The sequence below is a fragment of the Nyctibius grandis genome, chromosome Z (assembly GCF_013368605.1).
Source record: "Nyctibius grandis isolate bNycGra1 chromosome Z, bNycGra1.pri, whole genome shotgun sequence".
Classification (NCBI taxonomy): Eukaryota; Metazoa; Chordata; class Aves; order Nyctibiiformes; family Nyctibiidae; genus Nyctibius; species Nyctibius grandis.
Genome location: NC_090695.1, coordinates 66,636,230 through 66,659,215, shown reverse-complemented (window position 1 = coordinate 66,659,215; position 22,986 = coordinate 66,636,230). Strand labels below are relative to the sequence as shown.

At 38.1% G+C, this 22,986-nt stretch overlaps 1 protein-coding gene across 1 annotated transcript in view; it reads right to left on the bottom strand.

The window, feature by feature from the left end:
* Nucleotides 1-22,986, bottom strand: part of CNTNAP4 (contactin associated protein family member 4) — a 246,282-nt gene that overhangs the window by 151,252 nt on the left and 72,044 nt on the right. Inside the window, exon 3 of the mRNA XM_068422299.1 lies at nucleotides 7,608-7,801. Within this exon, the coding sequence (XP_068278400.1) occupies nucleotides 7,608-7,801 (194 nt within the window). The remainder of the gene's footprint in view (nucleotides 1-7,607; nucleotides 7,802-22,986) is intronic.

Sequence of the window (22,986 nt, the reverse complement as noted above, 5' to 3'; positions counted from 1 at the left end):
GCAAACAAGCTTGGCTAAATACTGAACAGACAATAGAGCAGTTTTTCTTATGCCAAAACTCATCTATTAACACATACGTCTGTCCCTTGTTCCTTCTCAACATTGAAAGATATTATTGTCCAAGAGACCTTTCCAACAAAACAAAGACCAAACTCCTGAAGATTGGACAGATTTCCATACTATTATCTGCTGTCTGGAAATTATTGTTTTCCAGTAATCTGTTTTGAAAAACTGTAGTTTCAGTTACCAAATTAGAAGAGAAAATTTCTTGTACATTATCTTGTCTGGCACCATAAAGTTGTTAATTTTACAAAGACAAATCAAAATATGGTAACTCAGCCCAAGATCAGCTTTTAGTGACAAGAAAATGCTGTTGCCAATAACTTCTCTATTGTAACATTTTCATAATGGTAAGTTTAAGTTCTCAAGATAACTTATTTTTGTTTCAAAAGGCAAAAACTTTTGAAGTGACATAAAAGAACTGTTAATAGTGATCTAAACTAGTACAGATTTTTAGAATTAATTTTGGAAAAAGCTTGTAATGCTGTTGGTTGACAGCTGTCTGAATATGAGCCAGCAGTGTGCCCAGGTGGCCAAGAAGGCCAACAGCATCCTGGCTTGTATGAGAAACAGGGTGTCCAGCAGGATCATAACAGGCCAGTGATCATCCCCCTATACTCAGCAATGGGAGGCTGCACCTTGAATACTGTGTTCAGTTTTGGGTCCCTCACTACAAGAGAGACGTTACCATGCTCGAGCAAGTCCAAAGAAGGGCAATAAAGCTGGTGAAGAGTTTAGAGAACAAGCCTTATGGGGAGTGGCTGAGGGAACTGGGGTTATTCAGTCTGGAGAAAAGGAGGCTGAGGGGAGACCTTATCGCTCTCTACAACTACCTGAAAGGAGTTACAGCAAGGTGAGCGTTGGTCTCTTCTCCCAGGTAACAAGTGATAGGACAAGAGGAAGTGGCCTCAAGTTGTACCAGGGGAGGTTTAGATTGGATATTAGGAAAAATTTCTTCACTGAAAGGGTTATCAAGCATTGGAACAGGCTGCCCAGGGAAGTGGATGAGTGACCATCCCTGAAGGTGTTTAAAAGAGGCATATAGATTTCATACATTGAAAATGGCAAATTCATTTATATAAATCATACTCTGCTAACAGACAATTCTCAGGCAGAAAAAGCAAACATTCATTGAATAAATTATTAGTTACAGGTGAATTATTCACCTGTCTGTATTCTCCTCCTCACATCAAGTGAAATAACAGACTAAGCAAAGATTTCTGATGTCAGAATTCAATAAATGCTTCAGTATCCAACCCTTTTTCACTGAAACTCATCTTTCTTATCTCTGATGGGATTTTAGATTCTTGTTTGAATCCTTCTTGGATGGTTTCAATGGAAGATAATAATGCCCACTTCCACTGCTCATCTCTTACTCAGAACCAACCTTCCTCAAACCACACAAAACAAGAAAAAAACCCTTATGTTACATTAAGCTGTGAAATAAACCAATTCTGTTACATGAAATATAAAATTATTTCCTTGTCACAACTGTATTCTATGACCAAAAAAAAATTAAAATAGGTAGGTAACACCATATAGATACACACTATTATATATACAATCTAAACAGCTCTGAAAAAAATGATTTGTGTTTTTTTATTATATATATATGGAACTATTTATGTCTGGTTCACTGTAATTATAATAGTGAAATAAGGAAGAAAATATAAATACAAAAAACTACAAAAGCTTATGTAATATTGTTCTACATACTCTATAAAAATAAGTACACTTCATATTTACCTTAACACACAACCTTTTAAAAGTGAAAGTCTTTAAACTATCATTTTAAGCTAACATGACACAGCTTATTTGTATATGTGTCATTAAACTTTGAAGTACCATCTCTCACTTTTAGGTCCTGAGAATCTTTAATGTAGTTCAATATCACCATGACATTTACTTCTGGCCTGTAAGGATTTTGATAATCACTGTTTCTCCCTACTCTCTTCCTGATACACATCCTTCTAGTCAATGGCTCTTGGTTTTGTGTATTAGATTTGTATATCTAATGTTTTGGGTGATAGTGATGTCATGACTGCTCCTATTGTTATGTTAACAAACCTTCCTGAAACAGAACATTTCAAAGACAAAGCATTTTGATGTCAGTGATCTATTTTACTATTTTGGGATACACACTGAGGGTTTTTTTATATATTTTACATATTTATATATATTTTATATATTTTTTTAAATTTAAAATACACACTCTGCATAGGATGCAGAGGATTTTAAATCTACATGGTAAAGTAAAACACAGTTTGCTTGTTTTTTATGCTATTATCCTTTAGAAGTAAGAATTTAAAAACTTAAAGCCGTAAACTTTTTTTAACCACTTTAAGCATACATGTGCACTTTTGAGTTTTCACACATAAATTATGCAGTCTGACTAACTCTGTGATGATTTTCTCTTTGAGGATGTTACAGAAAGATCAGTTGCAGCTGAGTTGTTATACATTCTTGAATTGCATAGTTGACTCAAGTAGTTATGTTGGGAGTCTTTTGGCTGAAAATGCAAGACAAGTGAATGATGAACAAGCTATAACAAATATAAACACATCAGAATCGACTGTATTGAAGTCATCACTGTCTGCTCTACTTTAATTCATAGATAAAGAGGTTCTTTATTTTCTGTGAGTAGCAACAGAAAAAGTGACACGCCAGTCTGCGTGCTGAATTCACAACATTTGGAATCTGTACCTAAGGAAAATGTAGTGATGGAGTACCCATTTAAATTGTCTATGCCTTGGGCTGCAGAAGGAATCTATAGAAAATTGTTTTGCTTCAAAGGGTAATTAACAGAAGTCCAGCAAATTAAAATGTAGGTACAGCCTTTTGCTTTTACAGTGAAACAGATTATGACCAAGAACAGTGACTCTGACTTTTCTCCAAGGAAGATTATAGCTTCCAGCAAACACACGAATCTCTGAGACCGAGGAAGAGTCACCAGCTTTAAAAAAACAGTGAAGCAACACCATACTCTTGAATTGTATAATGTGACTATCACAGAATACTTGTGATTCGGTATTCCTTAACCTCAAACTTTCCATAATGGTGAGTAATTTTACAGCATGGGAAGCTTCCAATAAACTCTAACACCCCAAATCCTTTAAAGAGTGAATTGGGATTTTGTGTAGCAATGCATACACAACAAATCATTCAACATTCGTACATTTTATTCCATACCATCAGAATAGTAACTGTTACAGAGAAACTACTTCTATGCAAACTCACAAAATTGAGAAAATTATGATAAAACAAACGTCCAGCTTTAACTTCAGCTAAGGTAAAGAAAATGGAAAATAGACCTCAGAACTTAAATGTACATACAAACATACACAGACATAAACATACTTCTACATTGCAAAGATTTAACTTTTAAACATGTTACAAAAACGGTCAGAAATTCCCCAAATTTAGCTAACATTGTACAAATGTTGGTTTTAATTCCTTTGCTCTGTATATAAATTTTAGAAGAAAGATTCAAAACAAATAAAACTGAAAATTGGATCATAGTTGTGGAACGGATAAATCACTATTTTCTCAGGAAAAAAATAAAACAAAACAACAAACCAAAACCAAAACCTAAGGCTGCATTTCTGTGTATTCCCCTAGATATATCAGAGGAGAAATTGTCCACATTTAATTGAAAATAAATTTTATTTCTTTTCTTCTTCAAAACTCCAAAATGGCATTGTGATGCATTTCCGCATGAGCTGTGTCACTCATACTTTAACTGAAACTATCAGCATTGAAATTGTCCTTCAGATTGGTAATTTCTCTCCTTCTTCCCCCTCTTAGCTCCTTCTTCGGAAAATGATGGAGAACATAATCTCTGTTACTTTATTACTCTCTTTTTAAAAGAAACATTTAATTACTAATGTTAAGGAGAGAGTACACAATATAAAAACATTTGTGATACAAAACTATAAAATTAGTTAAAGCTAGAAACTACACTAGTTAAAAGGATTAATATACATAGCCCCAAATAGATAAAACAATCAATCACAATATGAGAATCTTCATAGGTAAAATACAGGTGATGATATCTAGAATACAAATTTCTAGAAAGAAGTAATACCAGTATCACTATTAAAGGTAATATTCAAAGACGTAAAAATTTTCTTAGCGTTCTTGAACAAAAGCTTAATTTTACCATATATTTTTATGATGTTTACCCATGTATTTCCTGAAGTTTGAAAGAAAATAAGCAAAAAGAATTGTCCTTTCCAGAGTACAAATCTGATAGTTTAATATACAAACAGATTTGCAACCACTGCTCATTTTAAAGGTAAAAAATAGAACTATGCACAAGGTTGGACTTGGGAGGTTGGACTCTACTGCATCTGAAATTATACCCTAAGCAATGGAAAAAAATAGAAACAGATTGAAGAATATTCACATAAAGACACACAATATTCCTTGTTCCAACACATTCACATTTATGGTAATATTAAAGAAAAACTACAGTTGATTTCTATTAACTTTTTTCAAGATTAAACTAAACTTTCTCAAAGGGAAATATTTCTGCTGAAAAACATGTATTTTACCATTGATAACAACGATTTCACTTGAGAATTATGTCTTGACCAGACCTGTACCACCTTTTAAAAAGATGATTTGATCCTAGGAATTGATGCCTGAAAAATCTTAACATAAGTACCAAGAACAATGCAGAAAATATTTAGAGATAAGTTTAAAAAAGACAGTGATAGTCATGTCAGTGAGGAAAGAAATCAAAATGAGTGTGCAAATAAATTTTTTCGTTAAACTAAGAAAAAAACTACAAAAAAACCCTATACATAACTATACTTAACAATACTTAATCTACAATTACTGTAACTACAGTAACTAATCTACAATAACTGTAATGGTGTTAGTCTTTCAAAAGTATTTTTAGTAATGAAAGGATTTTACAATAAATAAACAACAAATAAAATCTACATGAAGGATAAACTCCTTACAGGTATCGGATAGCAAGTAAGACATATATTTAGGTCATAAATAAACTGTCAATGAGAAGATTGAGATCAAGGTATATTGCAAGGGGAAAGACCATGGTCACCATGATTCCTTCTAAACCAATTCTTAACACACAGAAAAATGAAAACAAATCATACTTAACCGCCACAAGAGGGGAGAGGGGTTCAGCTCACCTAACTTTAGAATATCCATGTCTAAATTCAGCACCAATAGGCAATGAAGCATTTTAGAGACGGAGGAGGGGTAAGATAGTTGTACATTATTCATTTCAACCTAACAAGAACTTGTAAGGTCAGAGAAACCTGCCTTAGAGAAGACTACCCTTTCCACAGTCTATAAAGAGAGTTTTTATAACTAGAACATTTGCATATGCCTAGATAGTCATCTTTGCATCTCCATTGTTATAAAAATTTCACAGTGAGTGAAAATACTGTGATCAGCTCCACTGATGACAGGTAGCTTCAGAAACGTAAGTTAAGATAAGCTATAAGGTGACAAAGACAATTCAAAACTAACTTCTGAAAAGGAAAGCGAAAAGTAGGGAGCTGTGAAATTGTACAGAAGATATGTATCTTTTCTACTTAAGTTTAGAAAGAGTGGTTATAAAGTGTAAATCTTTACATACAGTGAAGAATTCTGAATTACTTAGAGCAATACAGGGTTCTCAAAACTGGGCATCTTCCATCTTTCTAATGCACAGCCGTACTCAAAAAAAAAAAAAGGGAAAAAATTATCTCTGGTAAGCAATCATGTAATAAGTCAATGACTCAGTTAAAAAGAGGATAGAAATAACACAGTAGGTATCATAAAACATGGGATGTTCTTGCCTGAAATAAACTTGGGCACTTCTTCGTTTAAGAAGACTTAACATAAACAGATAACAGTCAGAGCAAATCTATAAAATAAATAGAGATTTATGAGTTTCGTTCCAAGACTACGTCTATGCATTAATTTAGAAAAGAAAATATATTCCCTTAGAAGCAGAACTCCTAAATAAAGATACATAAAAAAAGATCAATAGATTATCTCTGAATTTGATGGTTTACATCCTTGAATTATCCATTACTGCCTGCAAGCCATACCTCCAATCTGCATTGCAATCATCAAAAAATATTTTTTATTAAGTTTGAGATAATGTAATTGAAGTCTTACTTTTCCCCTCCTACAGATCTAACAAACTCCTTACCCCAATGTCTGCATAAGCATTTAACAATTTTTTAGAACTTTTATTTGATATTTTACTGGTGGCAAAATTCAAGTAATAACTGTCTACATCCCTGTTTGCAATACCGATATGGGATTTCAAAAGAGCCTTCATTGAAGAGAAGCAGCTCTACCTCTCAGATTTGTTTTATCAGTCTGACTGAAGATAGGCAAAGACAATATTTTAGCAGCTTATGTTCATTTAACATTTGGAAGATTGTTTTTCTTTTCTCACTCACCACAGCCATATGGATTAGAAACTCATTTATTTCTCTTTGTTATGAAAACACAATCTGAAGTGAAAGTATGTAGCAAATTCAAAAAGAAGGATAATTACGCAACAAGTAAGCCACTGCATAATCTCATTATACCATAGATGGGGTTTAACAATAAGAGTGACAAGAACATTTTTGAATTAAAAGTCAACAAAATTAAAATGCATGAAATGAAATACATTTTAACATAATATTTAACTGCAGCAGGAAACAACTGAAGGCTAAATCTTAGTAAAATTTGGAAGTTAATCAGCTCTTTGTATGGACAGAAGGATAGAAGTAACTTGACAGGATAAAATCGTAGACCACAAGTACCAATATTCTTCCTTTAGTCCAAGATGCAAATCATTAGGGATCAAGGAAAGATGCAACTCTGGTCTAGAACTCTATCATTCAATTTTTTATGTGGATTTTGGACATCATCTGTCTGGTATTGAGTATCCTTCACTCTCAATAAAATTCATATGAATAGAAGGTGATAAGTATAGCAAGGCTTATTAATTACTATTATTATTAGCTACAAAGCTAATAGGAAATAAAACAGTTGGAACATCAGAAACTAGACTCTGAATTAGATGATAAAAAATTAAATATTGCTTAGTATTTTTTTTGGTTTTAAATAGACTGGGATTTTTTTTTGTTATGATTTTGATTTCTTTGTGTTGTTTCTTTTTATTTTTACAATCAGATTAAATGTTCTAGAAAAAATAAAGCAAGTATTATTTTTTAACTTTTTTTCTTAATTAAAAAGCTGAGTTTAACACACTGTGATCAATATTTTGGAAAAACAACTTCACCATACATATCAAGAAAAAAGAGATTTTTCAGTACATCTTTAGTCCCCAGAACACCTCCTTCAGACTCTTAATGGAGTAAAGCTAAGGCTAGGGTTTTGACTTTTGTTTCCTTTTAGAGTCTTTTATCTTGTCAAAAGCTAAATCTAAATTAGTGTATTTAATTATCTAAACACTTTCAGTGTAGTTCTTTATATACCACTGTTTTGCCTATATTTGCAGCAACGTATAGTAAAATGAATTTTAAATCTTCTGCAGAAATTTAATTCTCATTATTGAAAGAACATACCCAAATGCTTTCTTCTTGACGATACTGCTTCCAGTTTCGTCCACTATCACTAAACATCAGAAGGTAGCTTGTTACCCAATCGGAGCTCCCGTAACCACCTTGAGTAGCAACAGCAGTAATCTCAGTTCTTTCACCAAGATCAATCTGAAGCCATTGATATTTATTGGACACAAGTGGAGACCAGCCACCAGCACCTTAAAAAGAATGAAAAATATTGAAATGCATTCCTAAAAGAAGCAAGTTAACTCAAAACTGAAATATACAAAAATAAATTAATTCATTTGAGCAGCCTGATCTAGTGAAAGATGTCCTTGTCCAAGGCAGGGGTTTGAAACTAGACGATCTTTAAAGGCCCTTTCCAACACAAACCATTCTATGACTCTATGATTCTATTTCAAGATAAACTTGCACCAAAACTGTCTCGATATTATTTAGCAGCTATTACAAAAACTGATACAGATTATTTGATATATGTAACCATCTGTAACTATTAAAAGTCATTGTGAATTTATTCACTCCTTTTTTTCTCTCTTTAAATTTTGCAATGAATTTTACAGATTAGTTCTTATCCAATTAGAAAAAGCTCTTCAAGTCAAAAACTCAGAATGTTATTTATTTGTTTTATACATCTCAATTTCATTTTATATGGAGTAGAAGACCTTCTGAGGTCCCTTCTAACCTGAATGATTCTGTATGATTCTGTTCTGTAACGTCTGGATATAGAGATTTGTATAATAAAGTACAGTTAGATGATAAATTTACACGTGCCTCTTAAAGTGACCAACCAATTTATAGGCAGAACAGTCACAGAGTATGAAATGTACACATACAGTTTGAATCAGGAGACAGATCAGTTCACAAAGACAAAGTTTAACCCAAAACACATAGCTATGTATAAAACTCCTATTTTAGTATTTTAGCTAATCAGAAAGATATGTTGAAATGAAGACATGATATCAATTCAGTTCTCCCTTGTCTTCCTTAGTTTGCCTTTATTTACTCAGATCAGGCTATTACCTTGTCTGTAAAGTTGAACGGAAAAGCCCAAGAGTAGGTTGCAAACAATCTCATAAGAAAAAATGTTGGTTATGAAAATATTTTGCAAAATTTGCAAGTATTCAGACATGGTTAGCATCTAGTGCGGTTTTATTAAAGAATGGGATGACAACAAATTATGAAAGATCCATTTTGTAAGCACAGGCTTGGTTCTAACTCAGACAAATTCACACAACATGATAGGCACCTTGAAAAGTTTTTAAAGCATGCAGACATGGAATAAGAATAATAGATATATCTAGTCCCCACAACAATCAATAAACACTATTATGTGGAAACAGACAACTGCAATCCAATCTTATGCTTGTATAGGTTTCAAGATGCATAACATCACGTAAATAAAACATCACATAAGGTTTAATTCTGTTCAGGGTCATAGGTCCAGTTCTTAACATTACTTCCTTTAAGAAAAAAAAAAAAAGAAGAAAAAAGAATCGTTAATTAGGGATTTAAAACTGTCATTTAAAAATTAATTGGTGAGAAATCATATAGGTGTTCGTAAGCCACTAAAAGTGAGATTCATTCTACAGAGCAAAGTAAGTGGAAAGAGCTGAGAGAAATACATAAAGCTCCGTGCAGGTAACAATTCCTTTGTCCACATATCTATGAACTAATTAAAATGTAACAGATTTAAATCTACGGGTGTAGATTTTTTTTTAACTCTTCATCTAAATCAAGATTTAGAACTTCATGTAAATGCTTTGAGATATTCTGCCTTAATTCCCACTGAGTTTCTCCTTATGTTCATTTCTTCATAAAAGGAGATAACAGATCTAGGATATATCTATAATATTTTCTACACATGAATTTTCTGTGGTTTTTTTTATGAACCTGATTGTCATAGAGATTGTAGCTGAGTGGGGATTTGAATTTTCACTTAATCATAATTAGTGATACAATTATTTAGCAAACTAATTTAAAAACAGCTAGAGTTAGTCTCAGTAGTGACTTAAAGGCAACCATTTTATTTCACCCTTGCCCTTTCCCAATAAATTCAGAATAATTTTTTTTTAAAAATATTGTAAGAAAACAATTCTGAAGGAATATTCACATCATATAACTCAAAAACCCCCCAATGTTTGCACATGCAAGTCGACTAAATGGGCAAGAATTAGCAGTTTCTGAAAACAGATTCCTTTAGAATTTGAATTGTGTCTAATAAATATGAGTTCTGACATATAATGCATTCTTCCTTAAGTGAACACTTAACTGACTGCATCTAACAGAAGAAATACAGACATGTCTCTGAAAACGAAGATGGAGAACAAGAAGGAAAGAAAAGAGCATTTGATTAAGATAGGTATTCAGCGAAAATAAGTATCATGTAAAAGTAATATTCTGCACTCAAAAGAGGTAAATGTAATTACATAGGCTTTGTCATGTCAGTCTGTTTTCATTGGCAATGTGTGTGGGGGAGGGCAGTGGTTAGTAATTTCAATTCAATAACCTGCTTGGCATATTTACTTCCCAAATCCACAGATTAAGTTAAATGATATATAAACATATTTAGAAAAGTCTGCTGTTAATTATTATAGTCTGAATTACCCAAGTGACTATGTATTACATTAAGAACAGAAAATATCTCAGCATACTAATGAAAACATGCCCACTTCCTAATATAGCCAGGGGCAATATTATTCATATTCATTTATGTTTTCTTAATGAAAAAGATATCACTAAGTTAAAAAGTGTCTATTTCTTTAAAAATAAAAGGCTTTACTTTTCTTGCATGTTTATTTTCAATTTCCTGTGCTGTAATAGTCCATTATTCTTTAAAAAGAATCTATTCTACCAGTTCTTCAAGGTGCTGGCTAGAAATTCTTCAGACTCAGCAACAATGTAAACCCATAAAGACATTCAAAGATAGTTATAAAAAAGTTTGCTGATTTCAGTTTAAAAAAAAAAAAGAAAAAAATCAAGATTTCAGATGTACTTCATTTTGCACTGAGGGCAAATTAATTTTTTTTTACTATTCTTTTTTTTTTTCCCATTCTTTTTTTTTTTCCCACAAAAGCTCAGAAATAACCAACCGTAACAAACAGCTCTGAATAAAATACTAAAAATACTTTCATAGGCCTCAGTGAGACCATGTGAGGCTCCTTTCCAGACTGGCTGTTGGTCTCCCACCCAGCAGCTCTTGGTTTCCCTCTCTCTGCTCCATGATCTTGTTTTCACTGATCTTTCTAAAACAGTATCAGTGCCTTGAGGGCACTAAAAGGATTTAATAGCCCTGCACAGTCTCCCATGAGGCTTCCCCCCTCTGCCCTGCCCATGGGCTCAGGACCCTATTTGAGCTCATCCAGTCCCTCCTGCTCCCTGACATACACCTTCAATGTTTTCATTTAGTTTCTGGAGTGAAAAAGCCGCATTACACAGCTCCTCACCAAATGCTTTATATGATATTACATCTTACATCACTAAATTATTCTAATAATGTACTTTTACTGCAAAATCAAGACTGCAAAACAGAGCCTACTACAAGTTTGCTGTCTGGGAAGGTGCCACTGAAGTCTCCAAGTTTTCTCAAGCAGCACTCTCAGAGAAATGTGGTCCATTCAGCATTTCCGCTTAAAGCAGGCAAATGCACAAGCTCATTTCCAGGTAAAATACAAGCTCTAAAAATTATTAACTCTTGATAAAGATGACACTGAATTTAAGACAATCTCTAAACTACTTGGAAAAATCCTTCAACCTTCTTTCATATTGTCCTGGTTTGGACTAGGACGGATTTTCAGTTGTTTCCTTTAAGTGACTCTACTTCCTGAAGTGGACTACACACACCTGTTGCCGTTGGAACTAGGGTCCCTGTTGGGTCTCTTTGTCCCACAGAGGAAGGGACCGTAGAGTGCCGCACCTGTAGGGAGGGGCAGACAGGACAGGTGGCCCGAACAGACCAATGGGGTATTCCATTCCATCTAGGTGATATACTCAGTTAAAAGCTGGGGGACCACGAGGGTTGTGGAGGACCCTGCCCATGCTCCTGCCTTCACTCCTGAACCCAGTTCCCGCCTGCTGCTGCATCTGCTTTGGAACTGGCCAGCGCCTGTCCTGCAGCGTCAGCAGTGACGTGGTTGTCATCGGGGGGAGCTCAGTAGCAGTTTTGTATATAGTTCATTATTTACTATACTCCTTTTCCCTGTTATTGTTTATTAAAACTGTTTTAATTTCCTACACGTAAGTCTCTCTCCCTTTTCTCTTTTCCTTTTCCCCTCTGGGGAAGGAGGTTTACAGAGAGTGTCTGCCATCCATTTAACTGCCCACCCAGCCTTAAATGGTGACACATGTAAATTCAATTCTTCACAAAAGTCTCCTCTTTTTTATTGAGAAGTTTCCCTCTCAAAATTCTCATGTAGTTACCTCCATTTGCACTACACTCATGTTGACACAACCATCCCTGCCATGTCCGTTTTCCTTCCACCTATGCTAGTAGCACTTACTGAGTGCCAACAGATGTTAAGGAGAATATGGCATACAACCCACCAGGAAGGGTTTCTCCCTGCAAGGAAGGTAACAGGGCAGTACTTGGGGCAGGGTTACTGGGTCCCTTTGTTGGACAGGGCATCATGATACTCCTTTCAACCCACCAGCTTTGACAGCCATGGCCGTAGCATCTTGTGTTGTGGAAATCAACAAATGGTGAAGGGTCTAGAGAACAAGTCTTATGAGGAGTGGCTGAGGGAACTGAGCTTGTTTAGTTGGGAGAAAAGGAGGCTGAGGGGAGACTGCATCGCTCTCTACAACTACCTGAAAGGAGGTTGTAGTGAGGTGTGTGTTGGTCTCTTCTCCCAAGTAACGAGTGATAGGATGAGAGGAAATGGCCTCAAGTTGTGCCAGGGGAGGTTTAGATCAGATATCAGGAAAAATTTCTTTGCTGAAAGTGTTATTAAGCATTGGAACAGGCTGCCCAGAGAAGTGGTTGAGTGACCGTCTCAGGTAGTATTTATAAGACGTGTAGATGTGGTGCTTAGGGACATGGTTTAGTGGTAGACTTGGCAGTGCTAGGTTAATGGTTGGACCTGATGATCTTAACAGTCTTTTCCAACCTAAATGATTCTGTGATTCTAAATGAAAAAACAGTTTACCATTCCTGCCGCTCTCCATAAATGATGTAGATCCTGCACTAAAATGAGAGGCCGAGCAGCCAGTGTGGTTGGGCTGAAGTGCTAAGACGTATATTCCTTCAGAGCCAGTAAACCAGAAAGAAAATTAGTGGGATTGTGAAAACTATACAGAATGGCAAATCTGTGTGAATACAGAAAAAAAACTCCAGTAAATTTGTTAGGCTCCTAATAATTGTTGAATATCAACACATGTCTCATCACAGAATCACAGAATCACAGAATCACAGAATGTTCGGGATTAGAAGGGACCTCGAAAGATCATCTAGTCCAATCCCCCTGCCGCAGCAAGATTACCTAGACCATATCACACAGGAACACGTCCAGGTGGGTTTTGAATATCTCCAGAGAAGGAGACTCCATAACCTCTCTGGGCAGCCTGTTCCAGTGTTCGGTTACCCTCACCGTAAAGAAGTTTTTCCTCATATTTATGTGGAACCTCCTGTGTTCCAGCTTGCACCCATTGCCACTTGTCCTGTCAAGGGATGTCACTGAGAAGAGCCTGGCTCCATCTTCATGACACTTGCCCTTTACATATTTATAAACACTAATGAGGTCACCCCTCAGTCTCCTCTTCTCTAAGCTAAAGAGACCCAGCTCCCTCAGCCTCTCCTCATAAGGGAGATGTTCCACTCCCTTAATCATCTTCGTGGCTCTGCGCTGGACTCTCTCTAGCAGTTCCCTGTCCTTCTTGAACCGAGGGGCAAATCATTTCCTAAGCAAGTCATAAAACTTCCTAGCATTGATAATTGAAAACTAGAGTTGATTGCAATGCTTCCATTATAAACCCCAGTTTTCCATTAAAAAAAACTACATGACGTTTTGTCTTAAAAATCTTTGATTTTCCATGAAATAAAGCAAACATTTTTTGTGTTGTTTTGTTTAATTTTCAGGTGTGCCACAAGATCTACAAATACTGATCAAATCAGTCACTTTATGAAAAAATCTGCTGCTCCCTCAATTCAAGTAAAGTCCTGAATATTTATCAGGAGAATCATCCTTTGACACCTTCCCAATTTAACTAAGTTAAAATTAAATCACTGATAAATCTCACATGCTCACAAATACTTTCTATGAAGGCTCTGCTAATATTCCACATGCTCTACCTTAAAACAGAGGAAGTCAAACAAGATTTTCCTTGATATTATGTCTTCAGGAAGAATAAGTGATACTATCTCCTTTGTTGTTTCAGTGGCTGCACCTCAACTGTTCTGTTGCAGCCTCCACAGCCTTATCTTTATTTCCATACTGTTTCATCTTTTAGTGGCTGCGCAGAGTAGTGTGGCAGCACCAGGCAAGTAAGAAAACTTTGTGAACACCCAATCCAGGAGGTCAAATGAGGGATTTCACACCCACAAGCTGGGCAGTCCACATCCATAGTATATATTATGTCTGTGGCACACACCACTTAAGACCAACAACTTAACTTTCACTACCCAGTTCATGCACTAATACTCGCAAGCACAGCATCATCCTGCAGTGCCATGGTATCCAAGGCTTTCTCAGAATACACTGTCACTATGGTAAGTTTGGTGAAAATTTTTAACTTTTCGGTTGAAAGGGAGGGTTGTATTCTAGTCAACAGGAGTCATCAGGCAGACTGAACTGAGAACATAATTTTTAAAGCCCATTTGCAAAAAAATATTTTCACTTGGCAACTGCAGAACTTTGTTCAGAATTAAGTGGTACAGGAAGTTAGAATAAGCAAAAAAAAAATGCCTGAAAAGCCATCTCTGTTATGGCAGCACTACCTGCTGCCAGCTGAGGGAGGTACTTCTGCCTTTAGCACTACATTTTCCAGAAGTTTTTACAAGCAAGCCACAAGGTAGCCTGTTCCCCTTCATAATACTGCACTATATCCCGCGGAAAGAAGAGAAAGAGGCAGAGAGGCACAGATACATGGGATTCTAATGCCAGGGATTAGACTGATCAAGTCAGGCCTGACTGATCAAGTCAGGCTGCAAAAGCCTGAATATATATTTTTGCTATAGTGCATGCAACTAATCTCAATGTTGGCAAGAGACAGTGGAAAATAAAAAGGATTAAACACCTCCTGAGACAAAGTTTCATGCTTTATTTCTGTTAAAAAAACCCCAAGCATTACACAGTTCCTTTTTATGAAAAACATGCTGACTTGAAGTTGCACACACAGATAATAAATAAAATCTTTTGATTCTATTAATGTTAATTCTTCCTAATTTAATTATTTTTAATATAAATGTTTGAAAAAAGTGTTTATATATGTATACAGAATCACAGAATCACAGAATCAACCAGGTTGGAAGAGACCTCTGGGATCATCGAGTCCAACCATTGCCCTGACACCACCATGTTAACTAGACCATGGCACTAAGTGCCATGTCCAGTCTTTTCTTAAACACATCCAGAGATGGTGACTCCACCACCTCCCTGGGCAGCCCATTCCAATGTCTAATGACCCTTTCTGAGAAGAAATTCTTCCTAATGTCTAACGTGAACCTCCCCTGGCGAAGCTTGAGGCTATATATTCTTGTCCTATCACTAGTTGCCTGTGAGAAGAGGCCGACTCCCACTCCACTACAACCTCCCTTCACGTAGTTGTAGACTGCAATAAGGTAATTATATAATGTAATTAGCTTTAACATATTTTCATCTACTGAACACATCTAGCAACCCCATACTTTATTCTGAAGTATTAACTCTCTTAACTCACGAATCTCTGTTTTTCAACCTGGTTTTAGTAGCAACTTGACAGCTTGGTTTGATGGCTGACAGGTTAATGGAGTGTCTATGGTTACTAGGAGGGTGGTTTCATCCAGCCTAGATCCAGCAACTAGATCAAAGTTTAAAGTTTCCATCGGTCACTTATACATACTAATTGATAAATAGACTCCTTCATTATATGTAATATTAATATGTAAACTGAGTACTAAATGATGGGAAAATTTCTTAAGCTCTGATATTTTTTGTGCATTAAAATTGATTGATTTGTGCTAGATTTAAAATCTAAGCAATCATGCATCTTTCATATATTATTGAACCAAATTTTGCCTTGTGAACATTCATTATTCTGGATTTCTGTTTCTACAATGTTATAACATTCATTTTCAAGTCAGTTAAATGACAATAGATTGGGGTTTCGTCACCTCCCCCACCCGCCAAAAAAATGCACAAAGCTTTTCTGCAGAAGTTATACAAAGAGGTGTTATTCCATAAAGCAATCAACTTACAGTTTAGTCAACAATTTCTTAGTCACTTCAGTTGCTAAACTATAAACCAGATTATAGTCCTCTAATCTGTCCTGGATTTAGACACTAAGTTTACAGGAGAAGACTGGCTTTCCTTCAGATTGCCTACATTCCTAGCAGATTTTCATTCTTATGCACTTCACATATAGTTTAAATACTATGAGATTGTTTTTCTTGTTTCTGGAGGTTAAATATCCTCTGCATTCCCCCATGGTCAACAATATAAATACATCACAATGCTGAATGGGTATTATTTCCTCATCCTGGCTCCTGTCTGCTAGGATATGTGTTTTATACGGGCATGCTTTTTCATAATTCCTTAGCTTCACAAGGGTGACAATACTATTATCATTAAGATAGTAAAATTAGAAAAATTAGCAGTTAGCAAATAGTCACAAAAGAACAAAACTAGAAATTACTGAGGAAAAGGCGCAAAACCTCAAATCCATGACAGAAAATACCTGAGTATTCTTACAGTGGATTTGGAGGGATACATCAGGTTTAAAACTTAACCTTGCTGGGAGACAACTTATTAGGTGATGCTTAAGCTTTCCAAACTGACTCTCTGTAGCTATCACGCTGCCCAGTTCCTTTTGCTTCATTTTAAAATCTTTGAACTACAGAGAATAGAAATTGATATAAAGATTCATCCTTTGTATGAACAGCATCCCCCTATTTGTTTATCCTGTTGTATGACTACCGTTGCCTATGTTATTATGTAAACCACAACACAGTTCACTCTCATATGTGCATTCACACCAGCTTCTTCACATGAAGTTCATTATACCATTTAGCCAGCATCACCATTTATACCACTTTCAAATTCAGTCTATTTTTGAATATTTAATTGTAATAACTAAAAGAAATGCATATAAGTAAAAATCCAAATTTAAACTAACACACATCGTAAAGGACGCTTTCCTTTGATTAACCAAGCTGTCTATTTCCCATACGGATCATTTAACAGAAGCTGGTTTTAATTTGAAATCAATAAAGTTGCAGCAGGGATAAATTTGGCTACACATGTTACAAAGGAGATTTTCAACATGCAAGTAATTGACAGCTGAGGGTTCCTAGGCTTAGAAAAGTCAAATTAGGTGACTTACAGCATCCAAAAAAATTTAAAATACCAAAATATGACATCTTTTCTGAAGCTGAAAAGCAAGGCATCCTCTTTCACAAATGGAGAATTACAAAACTGTAGTCATACACCTAAGTAAACAATGAAAGGGTTTTGTTCTCTGAAATTTTATTGACTGAGGAAAGGGATGGGGGAAATATCTGATAAACAATATTGATGGATTGCTACCAGGTGAGAACTCTCTTGGCCCCTTAGAAAAGTCTCTTGAAGGAAGAGGAACAATGCTGGGATTGAACCTTTGCCTTCTAGATCTTAGTTCTCCTGTGTTTGAATAAAGCAATCCAAGAAATAGAGCTCATGCAATTAGAAACTCCCATTTATACACTAGCAAAGTGCAAGAAAAGTAATTATCAGGAAGAACCTAAATAACCAAAGATGCCAAACAGTGTCAATGACAACTTGGCCAGTTTGTCAGAAAGGCTATGGAAAAGCTATCGCAGCAATGTTGTTCTGGGTCATATCTCAGTGATAAAAGACATGAACGTAGCATCAAAATTTGAAACCATGGATAAACTGTGGCAAGTAAAGCTGAGAGGATGAGGGACCTTGAGCTATGAATAAGAAATACTGAACACAGAATCATCTTTGAACACAGACAGAAGGAGGCAGAGAGGGACTGCTAGATCAGGAGCCAGTTCTGCAGACAGTGCTCCATATATAAAATTTCTGCATAGTAATTTTCAGCCACATGTTTGATAGCTAAATCATATTTTGCCTTTGATCTAAGCAAAATCCTATCCCTTCCCATGAGATTATTTTCAGGACTATGAAGTCTTTCTTATACTCACATATTACCTATATTTAAAACTATCATACAAAACAGCCAATCTTAACACTTAAAAAAGACAAAAGGGTATTCAATGCAGTAAAGCTCAGCACTTCAAAAAGGGTCATTATTGCCTGAAGAAAGGCTCATGTTTAACTGGTCCCAGACAGAACAACCTTGGTGTTTTCACCTCTTCAGTCTCCTCTCCTTCTTATTTTAAGATCATGAGTCTAGTAGATATATTGTTTTCAACTAAACTGTAAGAACAAAGAAATACCTCCTTATTTAGAGATTACTAAAACAGTAGGCTTTGGATAGTTGGGGAATCTAAGACTTCTAGTAAGAAATTACTTTCTGCATGAAAGAGAGATATTACACATTTGAGGGAGACTAAAAGAAGTTGTGACCTGCCACTTTAGCAGTGTATAAAAATACTCCATGGCTGTCCTTCAGGGCAGTGTAGTGTTCAATATCCTTGTATAACTGGATTTCATAGACTTCCATAGGAAACCACTCAATGTCTTCATCACTTCCCATTGATTTTAGTAGTGTTCAAATAATGTAAGTTGAATCTAGGAAACGAAGTACCAGTTGAAGCTGTCCTAACTATTAAGAAGAATGGGTAAAACTAAGAAATACTCCCAACTTTATGCATAGCTTCTTAGCTGTTTTCTGGTCTTGTCTTCATAGGTTACAGACTGACAGGGATAGGCTAAGCTCAATATAAGTGGTAAGATCTCAACAACAGAAACACGGATGAAATCCTGGATAAATTTCAACTAATTAAAACAAGACTTTCCCTTCAAAGAAGTAGTCTGAATAGTGCTCTCTTTTAGGAAGACAATACTTACGCCCCTATATTACAACAAAATCAGATTTTGTTGGGCTATATAAACTCTGAAAGTCTTGAGTACCACCCATTTTTTCCTACCACCCATTTTTTCCTAACAGATGAGCCAACGTTTTCTGGATTGTTAATGGGGCTCTGTAGAGCCTTGGTTAAGTGAGAAGGGGCATAATCTTGTGCCACTGAGCAGTCTGAGCAACCCAGGCTTTGAGCTATGCAAGAGTTAAGTCCAGAGCTCTGAGTATGTAAATCCATAGACCAATCACAAGTGTGATCGGGACGCGTGATTAGCATGTACTCAGGTTACCGCCTATATAATCGCGGCGTGCTTTGCGAATAAACGAGAAACTTCCATACTCACATTGAGATTGTGACATTTACTCCGGACCCCAGCACCCAGCACCTGTGAGCGTGCCCCCCCCCCCCGTTTTTTCCCCCTACTTCAACTGGTAGCAGAGGATGGTTCCCTTCGGTGTGCTCTCTCCCAGAATGCGGTAAGCAGTGAAAAGGAGGCGTTGGGAAAAAGACGGCTGGGAGAGGTGCTGTTCGGGTGCAAAAAAGGGCAGAGCAGACACTGGAAGAGTTGGCCACTCAGGTCCCAGAGTTCAGGTGCTGTTCGGGTCCAAAAAAGGACAGAGCAGACACTGGTTGGTGCTGTTCGGCTCAAGAAGGCAGAGCAGACACTGGAAAAAGGCAGCCATGGAGACAGAGGCTGCAGCCACGTTACTCGCAAGTATCCTCTCTAAGAGAGGGAGCGAAACAGCAGAGAAAGAGCTAATTAAGCTGATAAGGTTGGGCCAGCGCTGGGGACATTTTAAAGACACAGCGCTTGTATTTTCCGTGGAGGAATGGAGAGAAATGAGAGACATTATTTGGGAAAAGACTGTTGAGAGGGACCCCGAGGAAAAAGAAATTAAGAAGGTGCGTGGACTCTGGCAAAACATGATAGAGACTTTAAAAACTATGAGGGCAGTAAGAGAGGTCGCCCGTGCGGCTGCTGAGATGCGGCCGGCGCCGCCGGAGTCCACCCCCCCCGCTAAAAAGGAAAAAACTCGGGCTCTGGCTCGTTTCTTCAGGTTACCGGCAGTTAAGGGCATGTCGGCGCCGATACAACCATCTATCGCCGAAGCCCGCGCGGTGGTAGAGGCGGCGGTCTCCTGGGAGCGAAGGCGCAGTAAGAATTTAGAGGAGGAGGTTGCAAACAAAGAAACACGTGGCATTCAGAGGGTCACGTGGCACAGGGAGCGGAAACAGGAGGGGGAGGGGTGGTCAGCTCCTCACCCTGCGCAGCTGGCGTCCAGAGAGGGGGGGGCTCATCCCCTCCGCGCCGCCGGAGTACCCGCCCCTTCCGCCTTCGCCCTGTCAATCCAGATCGATGGCATCTACAGCACCTGACCGTGGGAACCCAGAGACGGACGCCACCGGCCTTTTACAGCAGGTCTTGCGGGAATTACAGGATTTAAAGGTACAGCGGCCCGAATTAAGAGCATCCGCTCCTGGATTACAAAACAGAGACAACTCCAGGGATGCTCCGCTTCCACCTGCACCTCGGGCAGCGAGGTGGAGTGGGGTGATTCGTGATGCCATATTAGAAGGACACTGGAGTGCTGCCGCAGATCTAGGAGGAGTAGGAGGTTTTCCAGTGCTACAACAGAATGGAGTAGCTACTTGGGAACCACATGATTGGAAAATTCTTCAACAAGCAAAAGCTGCAGTTACACAGTATGGAGTAAAATCAGACGCTACGAGGAATATAGTCTCCTGGATTCTTTCTGCTGATCTTTTATGCCCGCATGACTCCCGGAATTTAATGAAACTGTTGCTGACACCTACTCAATTCCTTTTGTGGGGTTCAGAATGGGCACAACGAGCAGCCAATGAAGCAGCGCGAAGGATGAACGATCCAAATGATCCTTTACATGGAATTACTATGGACATTCTCACAGGACAAGGAGCTTATTCTACGGTGCAAGCACAGTTACATTTACCAGCATTAGTACTACAAAAATCTGCACAGCTTGCATTTGAAGCATTCCAAGCCTTGCCTGGCTCCGCGATCCCATTATTCGGATCGGTGGTTCAAGGAGCTACGGAGAAATATGAGAACTTTATTAATAGACTATGGGAAGCAGTAATGAATCATCCTGATCTTGATGATAATAACAGGCAGCAGATGTTAAAGATTCTGGCTTTTGATAACGTGAACAAACAAACTAAACAGCTGCTCGCTAGCTTACCTAAAGGTGCAGGAGTGGAGGAAATGGTGAAGCGAGTCGAACGTGCTGATGTGCAAAGAGCTAGCAATACCGTTGCTGCTGCTGTACAAAGTGCCATTAAGGAGGTGGTTCAACCTTTGGCAGCGCTGGTACAACAAAGAGGGACACGACGACCAACACGAGCGGGACAATCCTTTCAAGGAAATTGCTATCGATGTGGAGAGAACGGACATGTCAGAAAAGATTGCCGAGCTGCTGTCTGGTGTGATACCTGCCAGAGGAATAATCATTCAACTAAGGCGTGTCAGGGAAACTTCCAAAGGAGCGCGGAGAGGGGCCGCGTGAGGAGACAAGTCAACCCATCATACGAACCAAAGGCTTTTTACAACAGCACCAACCAGCAACCCGAGGAAGCCTGGGGTTCAACCTGGAAATTACAGTAGATGTCACCTTGCGGAATCAAGAAGTACAGAAGTTCCCTACTAACGTACAGGGTCCGCTAAGCGGGGATTTCGATCCCATAGGAGGACTTTTGTTAGGACGATCTTCTGCTGGTATAAAAGGACTTATAATACTTCCAGGAATCACAGATGCAGACTATACCGGGATCGTATATATTATGATGTATACACTTAATCTACCTATGTTTGTACCAAAAGGTAATCGAGTTGGACAAATAATCCCCCTTTCTGCCTATCAACAAGGTGCTAATACGACTACCTACCTTGGAGATCGTGGATGTGGCTCCACAGGACCAGCGGTATGTTTTGCCACGAGAATGGACAACAGACCAAATATGTCAATCACAATGTCTCAGAACAACACTTGTATAAAGGTACAGGCCTTGCTGGATACAGGTGTCGACGTCACCATTGTCAGTCGACGCGTCTGGCCAAGGAACTGGACACTAGAAACACCTGAGTCACATATTGCTGGCGTTGGCGGGAATTCTATGACAGCTGTTAGTCATCACCCTGTGACCTTACACTTTCCAGAGGGACAGCGTGTAACTTTGAAAGTTTATGTCTTGTCCTTACCCGGGGTTTTGGAATCACAGAATCACAGAATCACAGAATGTTCGGGATTGGAAGGGACCTCGAAAGATCATCTAGTCCAATTCCTCTGCCGGAGCAGGATTGCCTAGACCATATCACACAGGAACGCGTCCAGGCGCGTTTTGAATGTCTCCAGAGAAGAAGACTCCACAACCTCTCTGGGCAGCCTGTTACAGTGTTCGGTCACCCTCACCGTAAAGAAGTTTTTCCTCATATTTAAGTGGAACCTCCTGTGCTCCAGCTTGCACCCATTGCCCCTTGTCCTGTCAAAGGATGTCACTGAGAAGAGCCTGGCTCCATCCTTATGACACTTGCCCTTTACATATTTATAAACACTAATGAGGTCACCCCTCAGTCTCCTCTTCTCTAAGCTAAAGAGACCCAGCTCCCTCAGCCTCTCCTCATAAGGGAGATGTTCCACTCCCTTAATCATCTTCGTGGCTCTGCGCTGGACTCTCTCTAGCAGTTCCCTGTCCTTCTTGAACTGAGGGGCCCAGAACTGGACACAATATTGCAGATGCGGCCTCACCAGGGCAGAGTAGAGGGGGACGAGAACCTCTCGTGACCTGCTAACCACACCCCTTCTAATCCACCCCAGGATGCCATTGGCCTTCTTGACCACAAGGGCACACTGCTGGCTCATGGTCATCCTGCTGTCCACGAGGACCCCCAGGTCCCTTTCCCCTATGCTGCTCTCCAACAGGTCTGTCCCCAAACTTGTACTCATAGCTGGGGTTGTTCTTGCCCAAATGCAGGACTCTACACTGTTATATTTCATTCAATTTCTCCCTGCCCAACTCTCCAGCCTGTCCAGGTCTCTCTGAATGGCTGTGCAGTCTTCCGGCACATCAGCCACTCCTCCCAGTTTTGTGTCATCAGCGAACTTGCTGACAGTGCACTCTATTCCCTCATCCAAGTCATTAATGAATATATTGAATAGAACTGGTCCCAAT